The sequence below is a fragment of the Spea bombifrons genome, chromosome 2 (genome assembly GCF_027358695.1).
Source record: "Spea bombifrons isolate aSpeBom1 chromosome 2, aSpeBom1.2.pri, whole genome shotgun sequence".
NCBI classification, from domain to species: domain Eukaryota; kingdom Metazoa; phylum Chordata; class Amphibia; order Anura; family Pelobatidae; genus Spea; species Spea bombifrons.
The window spans coordinates 114249744-114271991 of NC_071088.1; the positions used below are offsets into that span (position 1 = coordinate 114249744).

Genomic DNA, 22248 nt, shown 5'->3' on the forward strand with positions numbered 1-22248 from the left:
TTTTTAGACAGTGATGCATCGGCTCTCGTTATACTAATCGTTCACTGCATTAATCATGTTCTAACAATACGTCTTGGGAAACAAACCTAGCGCTTTACAGAGAAGCACCTCTATGGCTGGTAGGAAAGATTTCCCCACCTGCCACCCATGTCTCCAGGGACTGTGTGAAATGTAGCAGGATGCCCCCTTTTGTCTCACTCTCTCCGATCTAATTCCCATGCATCCCGCAGACAGCGCCTATTGGTTGGGAATTCTGGGGAAAGACAGAGCAGAGGAGGGGATGTCAGAATCACCTCCACCTCCTTATCACCAGTAGCCGTTCTTTGCATTTTTTCCAGGCTCCTTTGCTGTTGCTATGGCTATGACCATCATTCCTGCAACGAAACACCCATGTGACCTGCTCTATTATGGCTGCTCAGATGGGAGGTATGTAATCTTACGGAATATATAACAGATCTCTTGACACTGATTTTTAGCACCGGGATAGCTTCCAGATATGTGATGTGTAGTGTTAATTGATCTGATTAACTTGAACGCGTCTGACAACAGCACCTGGGGTCCAAGGCATGGAGTGAGGGCTGCTTAGGCTGGAATTTGGAGCAGATACCATGCTCACCTTTGAATTTAGGACCTTCTAATCATTATCCCGGCTTGGAGAAAGCTGCTTTATTCATGCTGGATCCAGGGTGGGTATCCTTTTTTTTTTGTTGTTCTTTAATTTGCTGGGCTAAGGAAACAAAAGAATAAATTCTCAAATTACAGGGGGTTGTTATAGAAAGAGTAGAAGAAGACGAAAGGGAGGTGTGGATGGAAAAGCGTAAAAAAAACCCTTTATTGTCATCTGAGAAAATGAATGTGTATATTTATATGGGGTGATTGTTGTCTGCAGAGAAGACAGTGTGGGGTGGCAGGGGCGGCAGGGACGGTGGGGGGTTGCTTGCTGGCAGCTGGATGCTGAAGGACAGTTTATGGATCATTGCATTACAACATTGACCATTCCCAGGCATCCGTCAGGAGTGTCTGTGTTACAGGCGTGTTCTCTCCTTTGTTTCCTCCTTCCTTGTAAGTGAGGCGTGTGTTTATGTATGATCCGGTATATATAAAATTAACGCAGAAGGGGGGTACATGTATGCTTCACTGCTGCCAACCATGACATGGCTTTACAAACAGCTGATTGTAACATAGGTTTCAATCAAACATGCAGATTTACTCTAAAAATTGCAACAGTTTCTCCCTCCCTCCCTTTCTATGCATGTGGGCCGGTGTTCCATCATTAACCCTTTATATGGATATTTCACACGTTGGGAGAATAACTAAGCTTTGCTTATTTGCAGTGTAAATGAGCGGTTTGAACCTATTTGTTTTGTGCATCTGTTTCTTATATATACATATAAATATATATTATAATAGTCATTTTGTGCTGTTAAACCTGGTATAATTTTTCTTATGAAGTAATAAAAACAATTGAGTTAGGTATGGTAAAATAAAAAATGTTATTAAAATACCCCAGTAATTGTCTAAAACTATACATTTCCACGACAAATATTTTATGATTGGTGGAGTGAGTTGTTTCACCCAATCAAGCCTTCTAACCTGTCTATATGTCAGATTATTCCCAGTCTTCCCAGTACGAGTGATGTATTTCATGATGGTTGGATTAAGCATTAAAGAGTGGCGAGGCTTAACCCTCTGGGTTCTTGAGGATTATGAGGCCACCTCATCCATCACATGTTGATCCAGCCAATAGGAGCAACCTACATTACTCACAGTACAAAATATATTTTTTCTGTATTATTGAAAGTATGCAATAAATATACTATGACATATCCTATAAACAAGGTAGGGCGGATAAAATCCCCGCTGGGAGTTTTGGGAGTGGCAAACTTTGCCTTACCTTTGGAAGACAGAGCCATTGTTTTCCTATGAAACAGTGATGACAGCTGTGCAAATACCTGGGAACCTCCAGGCTCTCCAGAGTACTCCATCTTGAGGTACCCAATGATGTCAGTGGGTGGGGCCAACATCATCTGTAGGTGGAGCTAATGTCATTTGTTGGTGACACTGATACAGTCAGTGGGTGTGGTCAGTGGCACTGTGGGCGTGGTCAGTCAACCACTTTATATTTCTATGGGGATGGGAGGGGAAATGCCACCCAGAGATTTCAGGCAGTGACCTGGAGAAGTGATGCTTCACCGAGAGTCTCTGGGCAAAACCTGGCAGAGTTCCCAGATATGGTGATGGCACAGCTGTGAAACATAAGTCTGAAAACATAAAAGTAGCCAAATACTTAAAAAATGATGGACTTCAGAGCTGGTTTGGATTATGATTTAATCTCACATTAAACCTCCTAAATTTAGTGTGGAGACCAGATAGCCCCTTTGGCCAAGGACTCTAACTGGATATGGTAATATAGAAATTATATACAATACCCTACAGATCTTGCTGCTCCCGTAGATTAACACTCCTCACAAGTGTTATTAGAAACAGTATGTAGAAAAAAACGGGACATTTATGTCTCCTTGTCTGCTGAGATCCTTTACAAAGTTCTATCAATTCCATCATAGATGATCAGCATTGCTCCAGATCAACGCAGACCATTCATTCACAGTGCACTCCCCGTCTTCTTTTAACACACTGGGATCTATCTATTCACTAAAAGGGAGAGTTTGCGGGAGAGTTGTGGTTTTCTCTCTAGATTGTAAGATCTTTGAGCAGGGCCTTCCTCACCTGTTGTTTTTGTAAGTCGAATTGTTATGTGATATACTACTTGCTATGTTCTGTCTACCCATTGTACAGCACTGTGAAATATGACGGTGCTATATAAAACAATTATTAAAAATAATCTCTTTTACATCACTCATCATTATGAAGGGCCGACACCCGCAGGTTTCTATAGCTAGAAGGGCTAATCTGGCCCTGTATAATTTCATGGGTCAAAAGCCCCAGCCAACTCTTCCTTGCTGCACTTTAGCGAATAGACCCCATGCTGTCTGCAGTGCTACCTGGGAGATCGGTTAGACTGCCATAGCTCCCAACATTCTAGATGTTGGGCAGGAGGCCATTTTTTTTTTTGAAGTGTGGCAGGGCGGGGGGTTATGAAATATTGATTTATGTTGTAGGTATGTGTTAGGGCTGGCTGAACCAACTGGTTTTAACACCTTAAGGACAATGGGTTGTCCTTAAACCCATTCTTGACATAACAGGACATACCACACCCACGCCAAGTTATTTCATCTGTTCAAACTAGAACTCAGAAACCCCCTAGAGTTCCAAGCTATTTAGGGCCCTTTCTAAGCAGGCTTCATATTATAGCTAAAGGGCAATGATCACTGGGTATCTTAATCTCAAAACCATACTCTACAATAGAGCCATTTACCTTCAACCAATAAGAACTCGCTTACCCGACTACCGCAGCCAATCACCTAAATGCTTTTTGTCCAAGGAAATACATATTCCCTTTGTCTGATACAAACATGCTGTATGGGAGAATATGTTGCGTTCATATGTCTGGGTTAACATAACATATTGTTGCATATGTCACTGTATTATATATATATATATATATATATATATATATATATATATTTTATTTTTTTATTTTATATATATATATATATATATAATAAAATCTCTATATAAAATAAAATGTATAATATATATATATAAAATAAAATATATATAAAATGTATAATATATATAAATATTATATATATAATTATAATATATATATATAAAATGTATAATATATATATATATATAAATATTATTATATATATATATAATTATAATATATATAAAATATATAATATATATATATATTATAAAATCAGCTTTATTTCAGTACCGATAGGTATTGTTTTTGGGACACCTAGTAAGTCTTGTACTACAATGTGGACTACAATTCCCAAGATGCACCTCACGCCACACATTAGCTCTAGCCTATTTTGCATGACGGGAACTGTAGTGTACAGTGGCTTGGGTGCTTTCGTGAGATAAGGATTAGTATGTTTATAGAAAACGGGTTTTGGCACTTGGCTGATACCCCTCGGTGTGTCATCTTCTGAGAGGGGGAGAGATGGGAGGAAGAAAGGAGGCTGGCTAAACGGAGCACATGACAGGAAAAGCACGCCAGCACAGTAATGCCCGGGCCCGGGTAACCAGCTCGCTGTCAACATACGGGGGATGCAGGGTACGGTTTGGCGCGCTGCTGCCGGGTAGGGGCGCGGGGTGATCGGGGGGCTCTGCGTCACATCTATTAAAGGAAAGGGGGGGGGGGCAGAGTGTCTGCTGCGCCGAGACTCGCCTTCACCAAATCACTTTAGCCTTTTCTCGGAAACGGTTCCGCTTACTGTGTATAAAACCTCCCTATAGGCCGCCCCTATACATTAACCCTATCAGTCATATGATCGCAGGAGGAAGAAGAGCTCGCTGATGGATTCCTCCCCTTTGTGACTGACTCGTCTACCATTTTTTTCCAGTTCACAATAGCACCTTGGGGGATTGCTTCTTTCAGGGACAAGTCCATAAAGTCTCCAGGTAAGGAACTCTGCCTTGTGTTATATGTGACTCGCCACGTCCAGTGACAGGCGCAGCGCGGGCCACGTCCAGTGACAGGCGCAGCGCGGGCCACGTCCAGTGACAGGCGCAGCGCGGGCCACGTCCAGTGACAGGCGCCCCTGGGGCCACGTCCAGTGACAGGCGCAGCACGGGCCACGTCCAGTGACACGGGTGGCACAGCTTCTTCCTCCTTATGATAATTTGCTTTAACCGTCACCTTAGAGCCATTCTGTTCCAGTGGCAGCAGAGAAAATGAAATCACTTTTAACCAGCGCCTTCCTCTCACCTTTCTAAATGTCCACTCCTTACAGACGCAGAGTTCATTATAATAATACGGAATGAAATCACGCTAGGAAAGAGCGGCTTTTCCTTCTCTCCTTTTTTCCCTTCTCTCCTTTTTTTTCCCCCTTCTCTCCTTTTTTCCTTTTCCCACATTCCACCACCGTTGTTTCATTGTCATTATTCTTTATATACTGCCAACTATTTCCATTTGCTATTTAAATTAAATAAAACATGCCTATGTGAAATTGTGTAGTTTGAGGCACGATGACCTCAGACTCATGTGCCCACGGAATGTTATTTGATACCGCTCGCTATAAACTAACGTACTTGTTGGTTGTATCTATAAAGTGCAGCTCAGGTGGAAAGTGGCTAAGGTGGAGTAATTGGCAGGAATATTCCATTGGTTGCTATGGCGATTGCACTTTTGAACCATAGAATTTGGCAGCAGATAAGAACCATTCGTGCCATCTTGTCTGTCCGTTTTTCGTTATATAATCAGTCCGTAGTCTTGCCTTAAATTCGGGATGGTCTATCCTATGCATATTTAAATGTCCTCACTGTGTTAGTTTTTACCATCTTTGATGGGAGGCTCTTCGCTTATCTACCAACCTCTTGGTACAATGTCCTTGCATTACATTTAAAACTTTGTACAGAAGGGAAGTTCAGCCAAGGACTCTTATTCCATACATCGTAACCTTAGATTGCTATAAATGCTCTTATAACTTGGTTGGTGGTTGTGAGGGTTCGGGCGTCAGGCTGGCTCTCCTCCAAGGAGACGGATGCAGTATGTACTGAACAAGCTACACACCTCAAGGGCACGGACATGATGTTTATGAACTTGTGGAATTTAGCAGATAACAATGCTTTCGGTTTACTTTAAACCTTTACTATTTCCTGATCCTACATTCTCTCTGTCTTATTTCTATAATCTTCACTTTTTTTGACTAGAGAGACTGAAAAGAACCTTCTTCTGAATTATTGTAGAATGTTCAGGAGAATCCAAGGGCATGTTAAATAAATAAATAAATATATATATATATATATATCTATATATATATATATATATATATATATATATATATCTATATTAGTGTTGCTGCCCATTTATCATGAAGAAAGAAAATAAGGCTTGATTGGATGGATTAAATTTAAGACTAGGGAAATGACTAAAATACTCATTGACCGCAGGCCGGATGGAAGCCATGAGAACTTTGTGCAGTGTATCGTGTAGCTGAAAATTGTATGTGCTCCTTTAGTCGATTTTCTAATAAGGTTGCAAATTCCTGTTTATCTCTTCTAGTAGAAATGTAAGATTTTGTTCTCCTTTAACAGACAGTGAACTTCATTTTGGTCTCCTGAGCCTGATTTAATTCTGAGAGTTGTCCCTGATTTCTCAGTGGAAGGAGGCCAGAGGTATGTGTCACTGACCAATGTGTTAGGATGGCCGGCAATTGTGTGCTTGGTGTCTTTGAAAAAACAAATGCTAAGACTGTATGTACGGTATTATTGAATACAAAGTTAAATCCACTACTATTTCACTAATGTAACTGTTACCCAAAGCCTAGTCTTCATTGCCTTTTTGCATTAAGGTGGACGCAACCATACAAATATTGTTTCTTTTAAAGAAGAAGCCAAAGTTAGTTTTTGTCTGCTATCAGAAACTATGGATAATGCTCCACCTACAGTCCGAAACAGTCCGCAGAGCTGGAATGTGCATGTGTTTGCTTGTGCGGTAGACCCAACGTTGTTGCTTTCTAAGAGTTGGGTAACATCTGCCCTTAAAGTAAATGAGCAGTGCGTATAAGGTACAACAGCATTAGAACCCCCTTAAGGACCCCTCTTGTGTCATCGGACTGTTTGCCGGTTGTTGGTTTTAAGATTTAGCCAACCTGTGGAGAAAAACTCCATGTTTGCTAGAGGGCAATCAAACAATATGCACAGAGAGGCTTCCCTGTGACTAGCCTCCTGTATTTCAGGAGCCACCAAACTCCAATTACAGGACAAGCCTTTATTTTATTACATTGTGGGGGGTGAAATAAGATGCAGCCTTATTAACGAAATACTGCCCTATTGTGTGTTTTCAAATGACCGATTGTAAGTGTATTGAGATCATTTGGTCAGTGCACAGGTGTCTGTGTGGTGCCTCCCATGTATATCTTCAATGCATGACAAGGGGTTTTATTCACTAAAACACCTTGACTTCACTCTACGTTATGAAGGTCTGAGTGTCTGCTGCAGGAAGAGCTTGGCTGGCCCTATATGAAGTATAGTTAAATCATGTCTTCAGTCTCCATCTATTGAATTATGCATTGTGCAGGCCAGCTTTGACCAGTGTTGCCACTTCTGATTAGTGAAATGGGGGGAATAAAAACCTAAACTCTCCCACCACATTTAGTGAATAAACCCCAAAGCGTAGAGGCGCATCAGTGAAACCAAGAGAGATTAGTCAGCCCTCCCACATGTCGTGAACATATTTGCCGATTGTTGTGTAAATTTCTCATGCGCTAAGAGATACAAAGTGTTTTATCTTTGCATCTTCTATTCTGGTATCCAGGCTTCTATATGAAAATTGGATTATTATAAAAGTCAATTAACTCTGCAGGTCTACTAGAAGAAAACAAAACGGAAAGTAAAGAAAAGAGGGGAAAAACATGATCCACGGGCACTAAGCCAGTCTGTTCCAAAACATGGCAGGAAACGCTACAAAATACAGTTACGGTTACAATATATAGAAAATGTATACAACGCTGAAGGCTTAGTCAAAACACTTGATGCCTACAAGGAGATGTGAGGGGGGGCAAAGAACAGGAGAGCCATTTCCCCTCAGGCTGGGCCTAATTCTCCAAATAGGACTAGCTTGCTTGTGGAGGTGGGCGCTGTGGGGTCACATAACACAACATTACGTGACCCCGGCTAGTAGTGCAACAGCTATGGCTCTCTGGAGGTAGGTCATAGAAACAGAATTTGACGTTTCCATCACATCTCCTCTTTCTCCCAAGCTATACATTTGTATCCTGCAAGCAATCTACAATTTTAGTTGCCCTCCCCCAGTATGTGAATATTCTCCTGGAGATGGGGTCTCCAGAGCTAGAGTACTCTAGGCTCTATGGCCTCTAGCCATACAACCCAGCACCCTGCTTGCTGCATTGCATTGCGTTGCCGGCTTACCTTTAACTCCTACGAAATAATTATTCACAAGTCTTTCTTGTCGATGACCGGATAGAGCCCCAAATGCTAAACTCCAAAGTATTAGCAATGTTTCTAATACTGCATTTATTTACATACGTGTTAACAGGAATTTTTAAGTTACCTTAATTGAACTTTGGAAGTAGCAGCCTATCTGTGAGGAAAGTCGACTTCGGGACCGCTACTTAGGCCACCTTGCGAAACAGATCTTGGCCATTTACTCTTATACCAACTGTCGCCAAAGCAATTATAACGACTGGAAAACAATAGACAGAAGCTTTGTGTGATTAAGATAAATTAATGGTGCAGTCCCCCTTTAAGGCTTTAACGTCTGCGTCTCCGAATGTAGGTGGTTTCTGTGATTTTTCCTGGGAGAAATGTTCTGTTCCAGCTGAACAAATTAAAAAGGAGCAATTCATTTTAGTTGCTTTAAAATTAATATTATTTTGCAGCTGTGTTATTATTGTAATTATTGGATGGAATCCAAGCGGCATCATTTTTTTTCTGTCCCTCTTTTCTCGCTACTGTAGCATTAGCTAAAAAAAAAAAAAAAAAAAAAAGCTTTGGAAAATAATTTCCTGCTAGAAATGCCATATATTTATATGTTTAAAGCCAAAATGAGCTGGGTCTGTGCCAGGACCGAAAGGCAGAAGCCAAGCAGGCCAACAGTCTGTAATTGTACTTATGTCCACATTGTACGATAAGATACAAAATATGATTAATTGTTACAAATTTGGAGTTTATTGGATCTGAAAACTGCAAGATGAAATATGATTAATTGTTACAAATTTGATGTCTGCGACAATACAAGCCTCCATTGCTTTTTCACCTCCCTGGCTGGCTGGGGGGGGGATCAGATGATCTCCCAAACTGGCCCATAACTGCCGCAGACCGCAAAAGTGGGGCAAGCTACCGGGGACAGTGCCCAAAAATCAAGACTGTCCTGCGGAAACCAGGACTGTTGGGTGGTACGGCATTGATAAGGTAACACAATATGCAGTGGACAGCTTGCTTTTCCGGTAGGACTTCTAGTTATCCTAGGACTGTTTCTAAACATGGAGGACACATTGATGTCCCTCTGATTTGTTTGGATATCACAGCCAAACCTATGGTTAGAAATGGCTGGGTTTCTTTATGTCCGTGTTTCTCAGGCAGTGAAAACATTGAGAGAGGGGAGTGTGTGGGCAGATTGGAGATATAGGTAGCTATGTGATGATGTGTAGGGAGAGAGGAGTGTTATTGAATAAGTTATGAGACAAGTAGAGGGAGGTGGTGGATTAGAATGGAGGACATGGTTCCGAAGCATGGCGGTAACGCTGGACCAGTGTCTCTTGGTTTACAGAGTGGGCGCTATGATGCTGGCTCTGTCCTTATTACGTTCTGTAATCACCTCACTTAGGTCCTCGTTTCTGCTCCTGTAGCCTGGAGGATTTCTGTTTTCTAATAACACAGTGATGCGTTTCTATTTTAAAGCAGCAGATACACCAGGCTATTACTGGTATCAATGTAGTCTTTCATGGCAGCATGAACTAACGTTTTCTGGGATGCTGTGGCATTTTTGTGCGTCTCCAGCTATTTCCGGGGTGGATATTCTCACAAGCTCTTGTAAAACGTTAAAACCACAAGAATAATTAGTGTCTACCTTGACACATTTAATAGCTTCACACTCCCATTTTCCTGGATTCAGAGAGAAATTATAGATTTAAAAGGACAATCTGGATGAATCAATTGGATATTTCTTAAATAAGACCGTTTCATAATGCACTTTGTTTCTGTGGTGGGTATCCTGGTAATACAAACCTATTATTATTAATATTATTTATTTATTACAGGGTAAAATCTAGTAAATCTCGTGTATCTTCCCTGCTCTCATCATAATCTGGGAAACCTTATTGAATTTTATAATATTGCAAACACTATTTTCTGCAGTTATAATTTTCACTCCTGTATTCACTAATGTTCACTAATATTTTTTTTCCCCCTACTTTTTTCCTTTTAAGTGTCCTTTGTCTTGTCCAGAATGGCAGCCTGTGGAGGGAATCAAAAGAACAAGGTCAGTGTTAGCAAACCCATTTGGGACTTCCTAAACAAAGAGACCCCATCCAAACTTGACCGTATAAGCGAGGAAAACCGAGTCCGGATCATAATAGATGGAGAAACTTCTGATATCTACGTTTTACGGTTGAACCCAGAGAGCCACGTTACAACAAATGCTCTACACGTTGCCAGAAAGGCACTTAAGTCTCTGCTAAAGGAGACAGAGAAGGAATTGAAGAAATCATACAAACAGCATCAGTTGTCTGGTTGTATGGCTTATGGTGATAAGAACACTGAACATGCAGCTGAATTGCACATTCGAGGCACTTATTCTAGAGGACAGCAGAGTACTGGCGGTAGGGGGATTCCTGGCTGCTCAGGGGTAGCCAGCAGCAGTCATGGCAGCTCTCGCGACCATAGAAGAGATGACGCAGAGGATGACAGAGAAAACCAGTGTCCCATTTGCTTGGGGGAGATCCAGAACATAAAGACACTGGAGAAATGCCAGCACTCCTTCTGCGAGGACTGTATCACAAGGGCCCTGCAGGTGAAGAAAGCTTGTCCCATGTGTGGTCGCTTCTACGGACAGCTGGTAGGGAACCAACCTGAGAATGGAAGGATGTTGGTATCAAAGGACTCCGGCTTGTTACTTCCAGGTTACGAGAAGTACGGCACCATTATCATCCAGTATGTCTTCCCTCCTGGCATCCAAGGGGTAAGTTGTTTTTTTTTCTGTACTTGTAATTAAAGGTACTGATTAAATGTGTAATGCCTTCATGTAACCTGGCAATAAACCTTCAAGAGAACATGGCAACTTAGAAGATCTGTCGATGAAATGTTCAAGTATGTCTGTTGTAAGCATAGCACGTCCGGTCTCGCATATAATGTTACATACATACATTCATGTGGATGACTGTTGAGCTGCTGACCATTAACGGAGAACTGTCACATCTGAGATAAGACTATGATTAAATCCAACAAGAAAGTATTGTATCATGTTCCGTTGTTATTTTATATAATGTAATGTGTTTTTTGAGCATATCATCTAATTTGCTATAAAAAATATGGTGAAATTTGAAGAACAAATTAATGAGCAAGCACAAGTAGCATTTTGCTATTTCAAGAGTGGTCATTTTGCCCCTACTTGGGACATCTTTGAAGCTGGTCAGTTCAATTAACCCAATTCAAAGCATATATTTTTGAAAACTAGACATCCCAGGGTATTTCAAATATATGATATTTTAACTCTAAGATGCAGTGCCAGTTTTAGGACTTCAGCACTAAAATTAGCACTTGTTTAACCCCATGACGTGTCAGGCACGTCAATTGACGTTAAGGGGATGTATTCCGTGTTGTGCTTGGCATTTCAATTCTTGTCAAGTGAAATTAATAGTTAAGTACTCCTTGCAGCTTCACCAACTAATAATGCATATTTAAGTATTCTGCAAGTATACTGGTGATTGGTTACTTCAGTGGCAGAAAAGTGCTCCTGTTGAGATCAATGGAAGTGCTTTCTCTGCATGCACACAGGGGGTCTCATTAGAAGGCTTCCCTCCAGAACTCTTGCAAAAGCAGGTTCTGGAGCTGACTGCCGCTGAGTGAGGTGGTGGGCGCTGTTGGCCTAACACATCTTTTGCAAGTTACATCTCTGTGAAAAAGTATGACTCCTTCCTGATTTATTCTATATTTGCAAATTGTTCACACTTATGTTTCAGATCATCAAACAAATTTTAATATTAGACAAAGAACCCAAGTAAACACAAAACACAGTTTTTAAATAATGATTTTATGTATAGAAGGAAAAAACTATCCAACCCTACCTGGCCTTATGTGAAAAAAGTAATTCCCTCCTTGGTTACTTCAGCCAATGAACCAAATTTAATTGATAATCGATTGCCATAATTGAATAGAACCTCGCTTGCAAAGTGATGTATGATGAAAGGTCTTAAAAGGCAGCAAATGCTGTCGCCATCTAAAGAAATTCAAGAACAGAGGAGAAACAAGGTCATTGACATCCATCAGTCTGGAAAATGTTACAAAGCCATTTCTAAGCCTCTGCGACTCCAGCGAACAATGTTGAGAGCCGTTATCTACAAATGGAGAAAACTTGGAACAGTGGTAAAAAACTACAGGCCTCAATCGCCTCAGTCAAGGTCAGTGATCACGATTCCACATTAAGAAAGAGACTGTGCAAAATTGGCATCCATATGAGAGTTACTAGGCAAGAAACACTGCTTACCAAAAAGAACGCAGAAGCTTGTCTCACACTTGGCAAAAATATCTTGATGGCATCAAGACTTTTGGAATAATATTCTGTGGTCTGATGAGTCAAAAAGGACTTTTTTGGAAGACATGTGTTTTACATCTGGCATAAAGCTTACACAGCATTCCATAATAACAACTTCATTCCATCAGTCAATCACTGTGGTGGTAATATGATGGTCTGGGGCTGCTTCAGGACCTGGGCCACTTGCCATAATTGATGGAACCATGAAATCTGCTCAAGCACAGTTGGGTTATGCAGCAGGACGATGATCCGAAGCACACAAGCAAAGTCCTAACTTGAATCTGATTCAGATGCTGTGACATGACCTTAAAAAAGCCAGTTCATGTTCAAAAGTTATCAGACATATTTGATTGCAGTCGTTGCCCCCGAGGGTGGCACAACCAGTCCATTAGGTTTAGGGGCAGTTACATTTTCATATGGCTGATATAGGTTTTGGTTCTTTTCCTGTCAATAAATGAAACGATCGTGGAAAAGCTGCATTTTTCACAGCACTGTAAGTAGATAGGAGCGGCAGGGAAAGATGCATTAAAGTCCTTTTATTTTGTTATATATCTCTAATTTGATGTCCACTTGTGTTTTGCAAAAGTCACGTTTAAATGGAGAGATACTGCCCTAGGCTGAACCTAAGGTCTACCTCAGGAGAACCCACAGCAATGAGGAGGAAATACTACTGAGGCTGTGCTGGTTAGGCTGTCTAGTGTGAGTGAGCCAGGGAGATCAGCCCAGCTGGTAGAGATGATGCATAGATATAGCTGGTCCTGCTATATTTGTGAAATTGACCTTCATGTTGACAGTGTTCCAAAAGTTTATTATAAAATAACAAATCTTTTCTATTTAATCATTAGAAGTTAGAATTTGCACAGGCAAATTGCAATGTACAAATCGCTCCAATATTTTTATAGTTTTAAAATAATTTTTACTGTAGCCCCTCTAGATTGTAAGCTTGCGAGCAAGACCCTCTATACTTAATGTATCAGTATAATGTATACTTAATGTAAATTGCTGATGCTATAGAAATGAAACGTAATAACAGTAAGATCTACGTGGTATAAAGAATATCTGTTTCCGTGTAGCACACATGTATTGTGCCGGCAGTTAAAGCGACCCTGACGGCCACTCTAAAGAAGAATTCAAATCAAAGCACTTACCTGAGGTAGAAGATGCAGCCACCGTGATTATTCCTCTCACCGATTGGATGCTTAAAGTGGCCAATCCGTGGCAGGAAAGCACTTGTAAAAACAATGGGAGCATTTTCCAGGCATGTGCAGAGCCAGGGCTGGAGCTGACCGGGGGTGAGAATATCCCGTGCAGGCCAAACACATCTTCTCCACTACAACTACCGTGGCGAAAGGGGCAAGTGCATATTACTATTTATTTCCAAATATAGCACCATCATATTCCGTAGCGCTGCGCAATGGGATGGGGGAATTCTGCAGATCTGCTTGGCCCCGCTCCTTTTGGCTTGATGGCTTAGTAGGCTAGTGTGATGTTGAGGGACCTAAAACCCTTTCTGTAGGAGATAATGTATTAGGAATGAACAGCCCCTCAAGACACTCAGCTGCAGCAATTCACCAACATGCGCAGGAAAGGAGTGAAAGACCTGCTTGATGGATAAAAAAAAAAAAAAATTGTATAACAAGTTGGATATTGATGACATTACGCTGCTGCTCCTGGTTTGTTACTTGACCTGTAAACCCTTCTGCAAAACTGAGCTCCTGTCTGTTAAAGGCTTCTGACGTATATATTTATTCTTTTATGTATACCTGGGTACTAATCCCATGCTATGGTCTTGCATGCTGTTTGTTTTGCTTTACCAAGGGAGGTTTATATTTTGTAATACAAAAAAGTGAGTAAAAAGACACGTTGACGCCATTTCCGAGTGATGGATTTTAAGATTCTGTACAGCCACCCCGTTACTCCATCTGCTCCCTCACCACAGTGATAGGCAGGTGCTCTCATTTCAACGCTTGAGAAAGGGGAATATTCAAAATTACAGTAGGAAAGGAAATTAAAGCGGGCATCTGGGCAAAACATGGCGGATACGGATACTATGTCTTTAAAAGAAGACTTGGCTAAACACAAGTTGCCCTCTTTGGTGAGTTAATTGACTTGGGGAGGAAGCAGTTTTATTTTGTCTTATTTGGGTTTATTCACTAATGGGAAAGTTGAGCTTCTTCTGCAGGAAGAGCTTAGTTGGCCAAATGAAATTCCTTCTTACACACTGAATTATACATTACCCAGGGCCAGTCCTTCGCACTGGAGAAACTTGCTAGTGTTTCAAAATGAATTGGTGACATTAGGGAAATAAAACCATAACTCCCCTGAGCGCAATGTCCTAGATAGATACCCTATGGACGTACCGGTACGTCCTGCTCTTTTTGCAGCGGCAGGGACATATCCCAGGCTGGACTCCCCCTTGACAGCAGAAGCCAGCATCCTCTGCTTTCTGCTGCCCGATCGGATGTAACAGCTTCCGGCACGAATGCCGGAAACTTGTTACATTTTTAAATGTGAATCACGCGATCAGGCATTCCCTTCCGGATCGCGTCACTTGGAAGGTCATCAGAGGATATCCTCTGCAGGGTTAGTGATTTCAAAAAAAAAAAAAAAAAATCACTAAAATAATACAATAAATAATAATTAAAAGAAAACAATAAAGTGAGCTAAGTGATGTCATTGTGACATCACTGGCATTAATAACATGTTCAAGAGGTCCCTTTTAAAAAAAAAAAAAAAAAATTAAAAAAAATTATATATATAAATACAAAAAATAAAATAAATTTAAAAAATCTATAAAAAAGATAATAAAAAAAGAAAAAACCTATCCCATTGCCCTAACACAACATCTAGCCAGTATAACCCTCCTGCCCCCGTTCACAACCCCCAAACCCGTTACGCCATAAGCATAAAAATTCTACGCATAATGTACACCTAAGTGCTGGGAAAGTATGGAAAATCTATATAAATTAGGCATTTCTGAAATCAGGACACCGGAATTGATAAACTTGTAGGGGATTTACCATCACTTTACCTGATTTTGTGAGGATTCAGAGGGAAAATGTATAAAAAATTAAGTTTTTTTGTTGTTGTTTTTTTTTCTAGTTTTCGCTAGCTTTTACTTAATTTCTCATTCTAAATTTTCAGCTACTCGTCTAACTATGGTTCCAAAAGAAAGCTCTATCTCTCCTTGAAAAAACAATATATAGTTTACATGGGTACACTATTCACAGGAAAAGATAATAATCTCTGAACCGACATAGCGCAAAAATGGCAATTTGAGGTACCAAAAACCCCTGGGATTGAAGGGGTTAAAGTACCCGGGCCAGTTTTTAAAGGCTTCAATAAAATTCATGTTAATGATGACGGTTATTCTATTCAATTTGCTAATTTATTCCATACTACTAATATATTTTAAATCATTTCTGATTTTTTTTTGGGGGGGTTCCTATACTTTAGCATTGCTAATAATTCTGCTTTTCTCTGCAGGCCGAGCACCCCAATCCAGGAGTAAGGTATCCAGGAACAACTCGTGTCGCTTACTTGCCCGATTGTCCAGAAGGGAACAAAGTTCTTGCGCTGTTCAAGAAAGCTTTTGACCAGCGCTTAACCTTCACCATCGGGACTTCAATGACGACAGGGAGGCCAAACGTCATAACATGGAATGACATTCATCATAAAACCAACTGCTCAGGAGGACCACAGCTGTAAGTGTGCATCTGTCCGAAAAGCGTGCACAATTCATATACCACTCCTTTTCCCTATACAGCGTAACACAACGTCATCGATGTTTCACTGAAGAAAAGTCTTTTAAACGCTCTGCCCCTTTAGGCGTGTTGCTGCACAAAACAGCAATTTAAAGGAACATATGAAACATTTTCTCAGAGATTTCCCTTCAATAGCCATGCTTTTTTCTTTTTAATTCTCTCTCCTGTTAATCCTTCTATTGTAGTAAGTTCCATTACTCCATTTTTTTTAATATTTGCCTCCCCACTGTTTTTGTTTAGTTTTTTTTTTAATTATCTGAAACTCTAAAGATTATAAAGAGTATCTGTCATGCAGAAGTTAAGCATATAGCTAGCGTAATATTGACCTATTCAAAGAGAACATAATAATAATAATAGTATGAGATCATCAGAGCTATATGTGAAATCCTATATATTTGTCTTTACCTTTTCTGTGACTTTGTATTCCATAATATCATCTTCCTTAACTGTAGGGATTATCATTTTCATCAGATCATTTTACCATGGCACTTGTAATAAACTCAGGTGAGTTCATTACATGCTTTGCTCTACCTGGCTCTATTTGCCTTTTTGCCTGCCATAAGCATGTCAAATGTGTGTCTAGGCACCATGCAGGGATCACATCACTATACACTAATGATGCCTAACAAGATGGAAGCAGCTGTATATAAGGGTCTGCTCAGTCCTGGCTGGCTAGCAGCAGATGTATCCAGGTGGATACATGCTGTGTAACATGTAATCGTATGTAACTAGATGGGGGGGGGGGGCAGCATGTAGATTATTTGCTGGCCCTTGGCTTTATAGTTCCAGGGCCGCTTATTTATCCCCAGTCCAGCCCTGGCTCTGTTCAAATCGTTGGATTACCTAGCCGGCATGTGTAAATGAGGTTGCCCACGTGACCATTAGCGAGAAACATTGAATTTGACAGCAGCTAAGAACCATCTGGCCCATTTTTCCTGATGCAAAGACTCAACCTCAATCAGTCATTGGTCTTGTTTTAGATTCAAGATAGCTTTATATCTATCCTGCATGTTTAAATTCCCTCACTTCTGATCTAAGGCTGTTCCATTTATCTACCCCTCAGTAAAGCTATATATATATATATATGTTGAGCTTCCTTAGTCTTTCCTGATCATTTTTTTTCTGCAAACCATTCACTACTTTAGGGGCCTAATTTCCAATATGTGAATATTGTTTTGGAGTACAGCCTTTTCTGCTTACCTTTCAGTCTGAATAATTATTCCGAGTGTCCCCAAGTGACAGAATAGTGTCCCCAATGCTATATTGTATTTTTACATCCCAAGTGCATTGCTTTACATTTATCAGTTAATATGCAGCTATTGCGTTTGTCTCTGCAGTCTAAAACAATGGAGCGCTTTTGTTACTGTTTTGCCTGCCATAAGCTTACTGAATCTATGATTGGCCCCACCAATAGATCTTTTTCTCTGCTGGTTTCTGGTTATCACAATGGGGAACTCCTGGCACTGACCCCCTGCTAAAAAAAAATTTTTTAACTCCTTTGTGACAATTGACGTCATGCAGTTACCAGAGCTTAGAAAGCAATTAACAGTAGCTTTCTTTGCTCAGCTGGTGTTGCTGCAATGCCTCGATATCGAGCCATTCATGAAAAACAAAAATATAAGCAGGGGCGCTCTTCGGAGTAATCATATTAGCCGAGGCATTCAGCAAAACCAAAACCAGCCAGCCAAGACCTAACCACTTTCTGGAGTGATCAAATTTCCCATTTTGAAAGACAGCATGCCTTTCACAAGATGGGAGCGCCCTTCTGCTGGGTGGAATCAGTCACAATAGAAAGGTTTCCAGGCCCCCTTGAAAGATTTGAGCCCCCTTGTAGGCTGATTACAGGTACTGCAATCAGCAATGCAGGGCAATGGAGCCCTGCTTACTCATCGTTCTGTTATCAATATAAATAAAATATATTGAACAAAAATAAAAAATGTAAAAATATAGTTAGATAAAAATGTAATAATATTTAAAAATAGACTCTAGGGATGTCACCATGACATCATAAGGGGAAAAATCCAGTTTCGTAAAAATAAAAAATTAATAAAATTAAGAAATGAAATGTAAAAATAGGTGCCTTCCCCCCTAGAAACAGACAATAAAGAAACACTTTCTTGCACCCAAAGTAAAAGAATAAGAAAAAATGGTGTAGAATGTAAGGGGGCGTTTTATGGCATTATAAAATAGCAATATGCTCTTTGTACTTATTGCCCTATAACTTGCAAAGAAACCAAACATTTTTATGGGTACAATAAACGGAAAAGAAGAAAATTGCAGCTACATGACCCTTGCTGCAGATCTCCATGTTGCTGAATGCCACAACATTGAGGCATTACAGCAACACTGTTTTAAGTGAAGAAAGCAATCGTAGATCGCTTTCTAAGCTTGTTTAATGGTATGACGTGCCTGGCACGTCAGTGGTCGTTAACTGACTGTTTTTTTGCGTGACATGCCTGCCACATCATTGGTCGTTAAGGGGTTAAACAAAAACAGCCATTGTCACAAAGGGTACAAAATTTTAAAAACAGTCCGGTCCTGAAGGGGTTAGTAAATTATGTTATTACCACCCTGAAATGATCTAACTTGATTATGCATGTACATTTTGTCACTTAACTGTGTTTAGAGGTGTGTTTTCCTCTTCTTCTCAGATTTGGATACCCAGATCCCACCTACCTGCTGAGAGTGCAGGAGGAGCTTCGAGCCAAAGGTATCACGGCTGATTAAGCGGTGCTCGCCTGGTTAAGTAAACATGGAAAAGAAACATGGAGGACACGGTGGCTGTCTTGCTGAGCGGTTCAAACGTAATTTTGTCATGAGGGAAACTTGCCTTTTGTCTTTTTCTTACCCTCGTCATGTTACCTCCTCTGCTGACCTCATACTACTTGGCAACAGCAGAGAAGACAACTGCTGGACTACTGAGTACAGCTGCAAAGACATGGGGAACACTGGCTACAACAAGCTCTGCTTACCTGTGCTATACGGAGGACGTCTTAACAGTTTGCCTTAGAAGTGAATCAAGAAATGCTTTGGGAGAGAATAGTTTTCCAGTGGAAGAGACATTTCAAAGACCACTGTGTTCTAACTCCAACGATGGTTAACCAGCTGGTTTTATGTACCCCTAAATTTAGCAGGAGGAAAAGACGGATATACGTGATCTGGCAGTGCATGATGGTTCCTGCACTTCTGATGTTTAGTGTTCTTGCGACATATTCTGGATCTTGTAGTTAATAAGCCATTAGAAAGGACTGACATATTTGTGGTTGCAATGCATTCTGGATCCTGTAGACCTACATTTTGTTACTGTAATGCAGAACATATAAGATCTTTTTTCATACTTCTGTAATGTCCAAGTGTACCAAGTGCTTAAAACAAGGAATTATAAATGATCCCATGAATATATTTTTTCTTCTCTTTGACAAGTTTAGAATTTCCATTTCGCACATCATGTGTCGCTGGTTCTCAAAGGTCGCAGGGGCCAAAATTCTGCTTTAGGCTATGTTCACATGGACTATTGCTTGTGACCCTTATAAAATAACCTTAATGCTATTGGTAAAAACTGCAAGTGCAGTTAGATATTTTTATATATTGCAACAATCCATATCTGTCTAGTATGACATGTCACTATAGGCAATATCAGTGATCCTTCACTGAGTCAAGATTTCAAAATGAAAAATAAAAAATAATCACAATTGCTAAAAGAAGGAGCATTATCTAAAGATGAGATCGCCAAGGGCAGAGTGACATTTTTGTGTTCAAATACAAAAAAGGCACTGGCTTTAAATATGTATTCTTAGTACAGTAGTGTCATTTTCTAAATGTATTGTTTTTCTTTTGTTGCCGCCGAATAATAGCCTAATACCTGTTAGAAAAAAATGACCTCCCTACTTAAAGAAGAACTTCCCCCCCAAAAATGGTATTATAAGTATCAGACAAAAATATTTTATAAAAGCATTATGCTGGTTTTTTAAAAACGGTTCGAGTTTTCTTGTAATATAAAGCTACATATTTGTCATGTGTGGGCCATTGGTATGTGTTCCAGCTCTGATATCGTATCCCAATCTACTAGACAAACATCCTGACTCCTTGAAAGACTGCCTGTGGGAAACAACAGAATGGTTCAGCTTTAATGACCCAGCCAGAGACTCTGTCTGATGAAAGTCTATGGAGGAGAAGACTTCATTAGCATTGCCATAAAGAATTATCACGGTGTGGTGCTTGAGCAGGGAAAGGCACCCAAAATATCACACGGGATAAATGGCAGCCTGCAAATAAAGGAAGGTAATTGGAACAAATTTAAAAAAAAAAACAAAAACAGGTTTGGGTCAGTGCTGTCTCGTGTTACTGCATACATCACTCAATGATAAAATATTTTTTTAATGGGACTTTCCCTTTAAAGGCCCCGTAATCATGTCATCTCCTCCATAACCAGCAAAACCATTCTCTACTAAAAAAAAAAATCAAGATTTAACACATTCATGTTCTAAGTCTAAACAGCAGGGTCACTTTTGACATATGCAAATTTGCTTCATGAGAAGTAGTCATTTGCATATTACATTCATTAACAAGACTCAGAGAATAATGCATATGCCGGAGGGATGTTGTGGATGGACAGCTTTAACTAATTTATAAGGATGTTACAATTTAAATTAGTTAATGAACTGCTTAGTTGAGTGAGTTTTCTTTACTAATTCATATTAATATTTTTTTATTTAAACTTTTTTGTAGGTTTTTCTTTTCAAGCTTTTTATTTTGAAAGGGCAGCAGATATATTAATTTCTTGGTATACGCAGCATTGATTCTTTTATAGTATTTAAATAAAAGGGAAAAGGTCCGCACACGGGTCACACAAATACCAGAATGCATTGCAATTTAGAATGTTCTATTGCAATATTTAGGTAGGGTGTATACCTGTATACCACGTTAACTGGGTAAAAATAATGTGCGTTTGTGACATTCCATCTAATGTGAATTGTCCATATTTAAATGCCATGTATGACACTTGAACAGCTTGTGCTCAGAATCAAGTCAAATTCCCTTAATCATTCCTCCTGTTAAGTTTGCGTTATTTTTTATTTTTTCTTAATTGCCGAGCAGTTCGCAATAATGAATAGTTTTATAAGGTTTGTTTTTTATTTCAACAAAGAACATTTCGTTTAATTGCTTAGCTTCTATATAATAAAGTCAAATTGTATAAATAAGGGAGCTCGAATTCGTACGTTCGGTGTAGTCATAATTCTTCTGTAAGCTTGGATAGCCCAAATTGATGTAAAAGTCACCTTACTGTAATATGTGGCTTTTCACCTTACCCATAATTAACCTTAATCCTCCCCTGCCATTCTTTATATTCCTAAAATATAAATACCTAAAATAGCAGGTTAAGTGTTGGGTAACTTTCACCTCTACCCTAAACTAAAACTAAACTAAGCTGGGGTAGCCTGCTTCTCTCCACCTATGCCAGATCTTATATATATATATATATATAAGAGAGAGAGATACATAGATAGATAATACAATATGAGGGAGGAATTGTAGCCCAAGATTGCCAAGTCTTTCAATCAAAAATCCAAAGGCTAGCCAATTATTATCGCCTTCACTATCCCTGTGTTAGTGTTCATAGTGTTCACGTGCGAGCTCTCACTGGGCATTAAGTAAGAATTTAAGGGGAATAAATAATCACTGAGGAATAATTCAAACATACTTTGAGTTAGAGCAATCAGTACCCATTTGCTTATGTAATGATATTGGCTCTACACCATATGCTGGTTCTTTAAACACACATTGCTGACACAGGGTGTTAATGAACCATTTTATAAACTGAGGAGCTGATTTATCTGTTTTTAAATAGGAACGGGATGATTCTAAGCAAAGGTGAGCTTGTCGACCTTCATGGAAAAATTGTATGGGCTTAGTATAACTGGCTCAAAACTAATAAGTTACTTTTCTAGATACTGTCTAGATTCGATCCACCATTTGTGATACCTATTTAGGAAGGCAATGTCCATAGAGTATCATGTAGAATGACAGCCCGTTGAGTTCTCGCTGCTCTATGAATGCTGCTTCTGAGGGACACCTTATTCCTAAAAATATATTGTGTGGAGCCACATATCTTGTGAACATATAGATATCAATTTT

At 39.8% G+C, this 22248-nt stretch overlaps 1 protein-coding gene across 3 annotated transcripts; it reads left to right on the forward strand.

Moving 5' to 3' along the window:
• Positions 1-204: 204 nt before the first annotated feature.
• Positions 205-21446, forward strand: DTX3 (deltex E3 ubiquitin ligase 3). Of its 3 annotated transcripts, XM_053455766.1 has the most exons (5): positions 3948-4189; positions 4479-4536; positions 10026-10777; positions 15836-16053; positions 18765-21446. In XM_053455766.1, the coding sequence occupies exons 1-5, from the start codon at positions 4112-4114 to the stop codon at positions 18838-18840; spliced, it is 1182 nt and encodes a 393-aa protein (XP_053311741.1). In that variant the 5' UTR covers positions 3948-4111; the 3' UTR covers positions 18841-21446. The 3 variants fall into 3 exon arrangements, with proteins under 3 accessions (XP_053311742.1, XP_053311743.1, XP_053311741.1); XM_053455767.1 differs by lacking the exons at positions 3948-4189; positions 4479-4536 and adding an exon at positions 205-426; XM_053455768.1 differs by lacking the exons at positions 3948-4189; positions 4479-4536 and adding an exon at positions 435-686.
• The last annotated feature ends 802 nt before the right edge of the window (positions 21447-22248 follow it).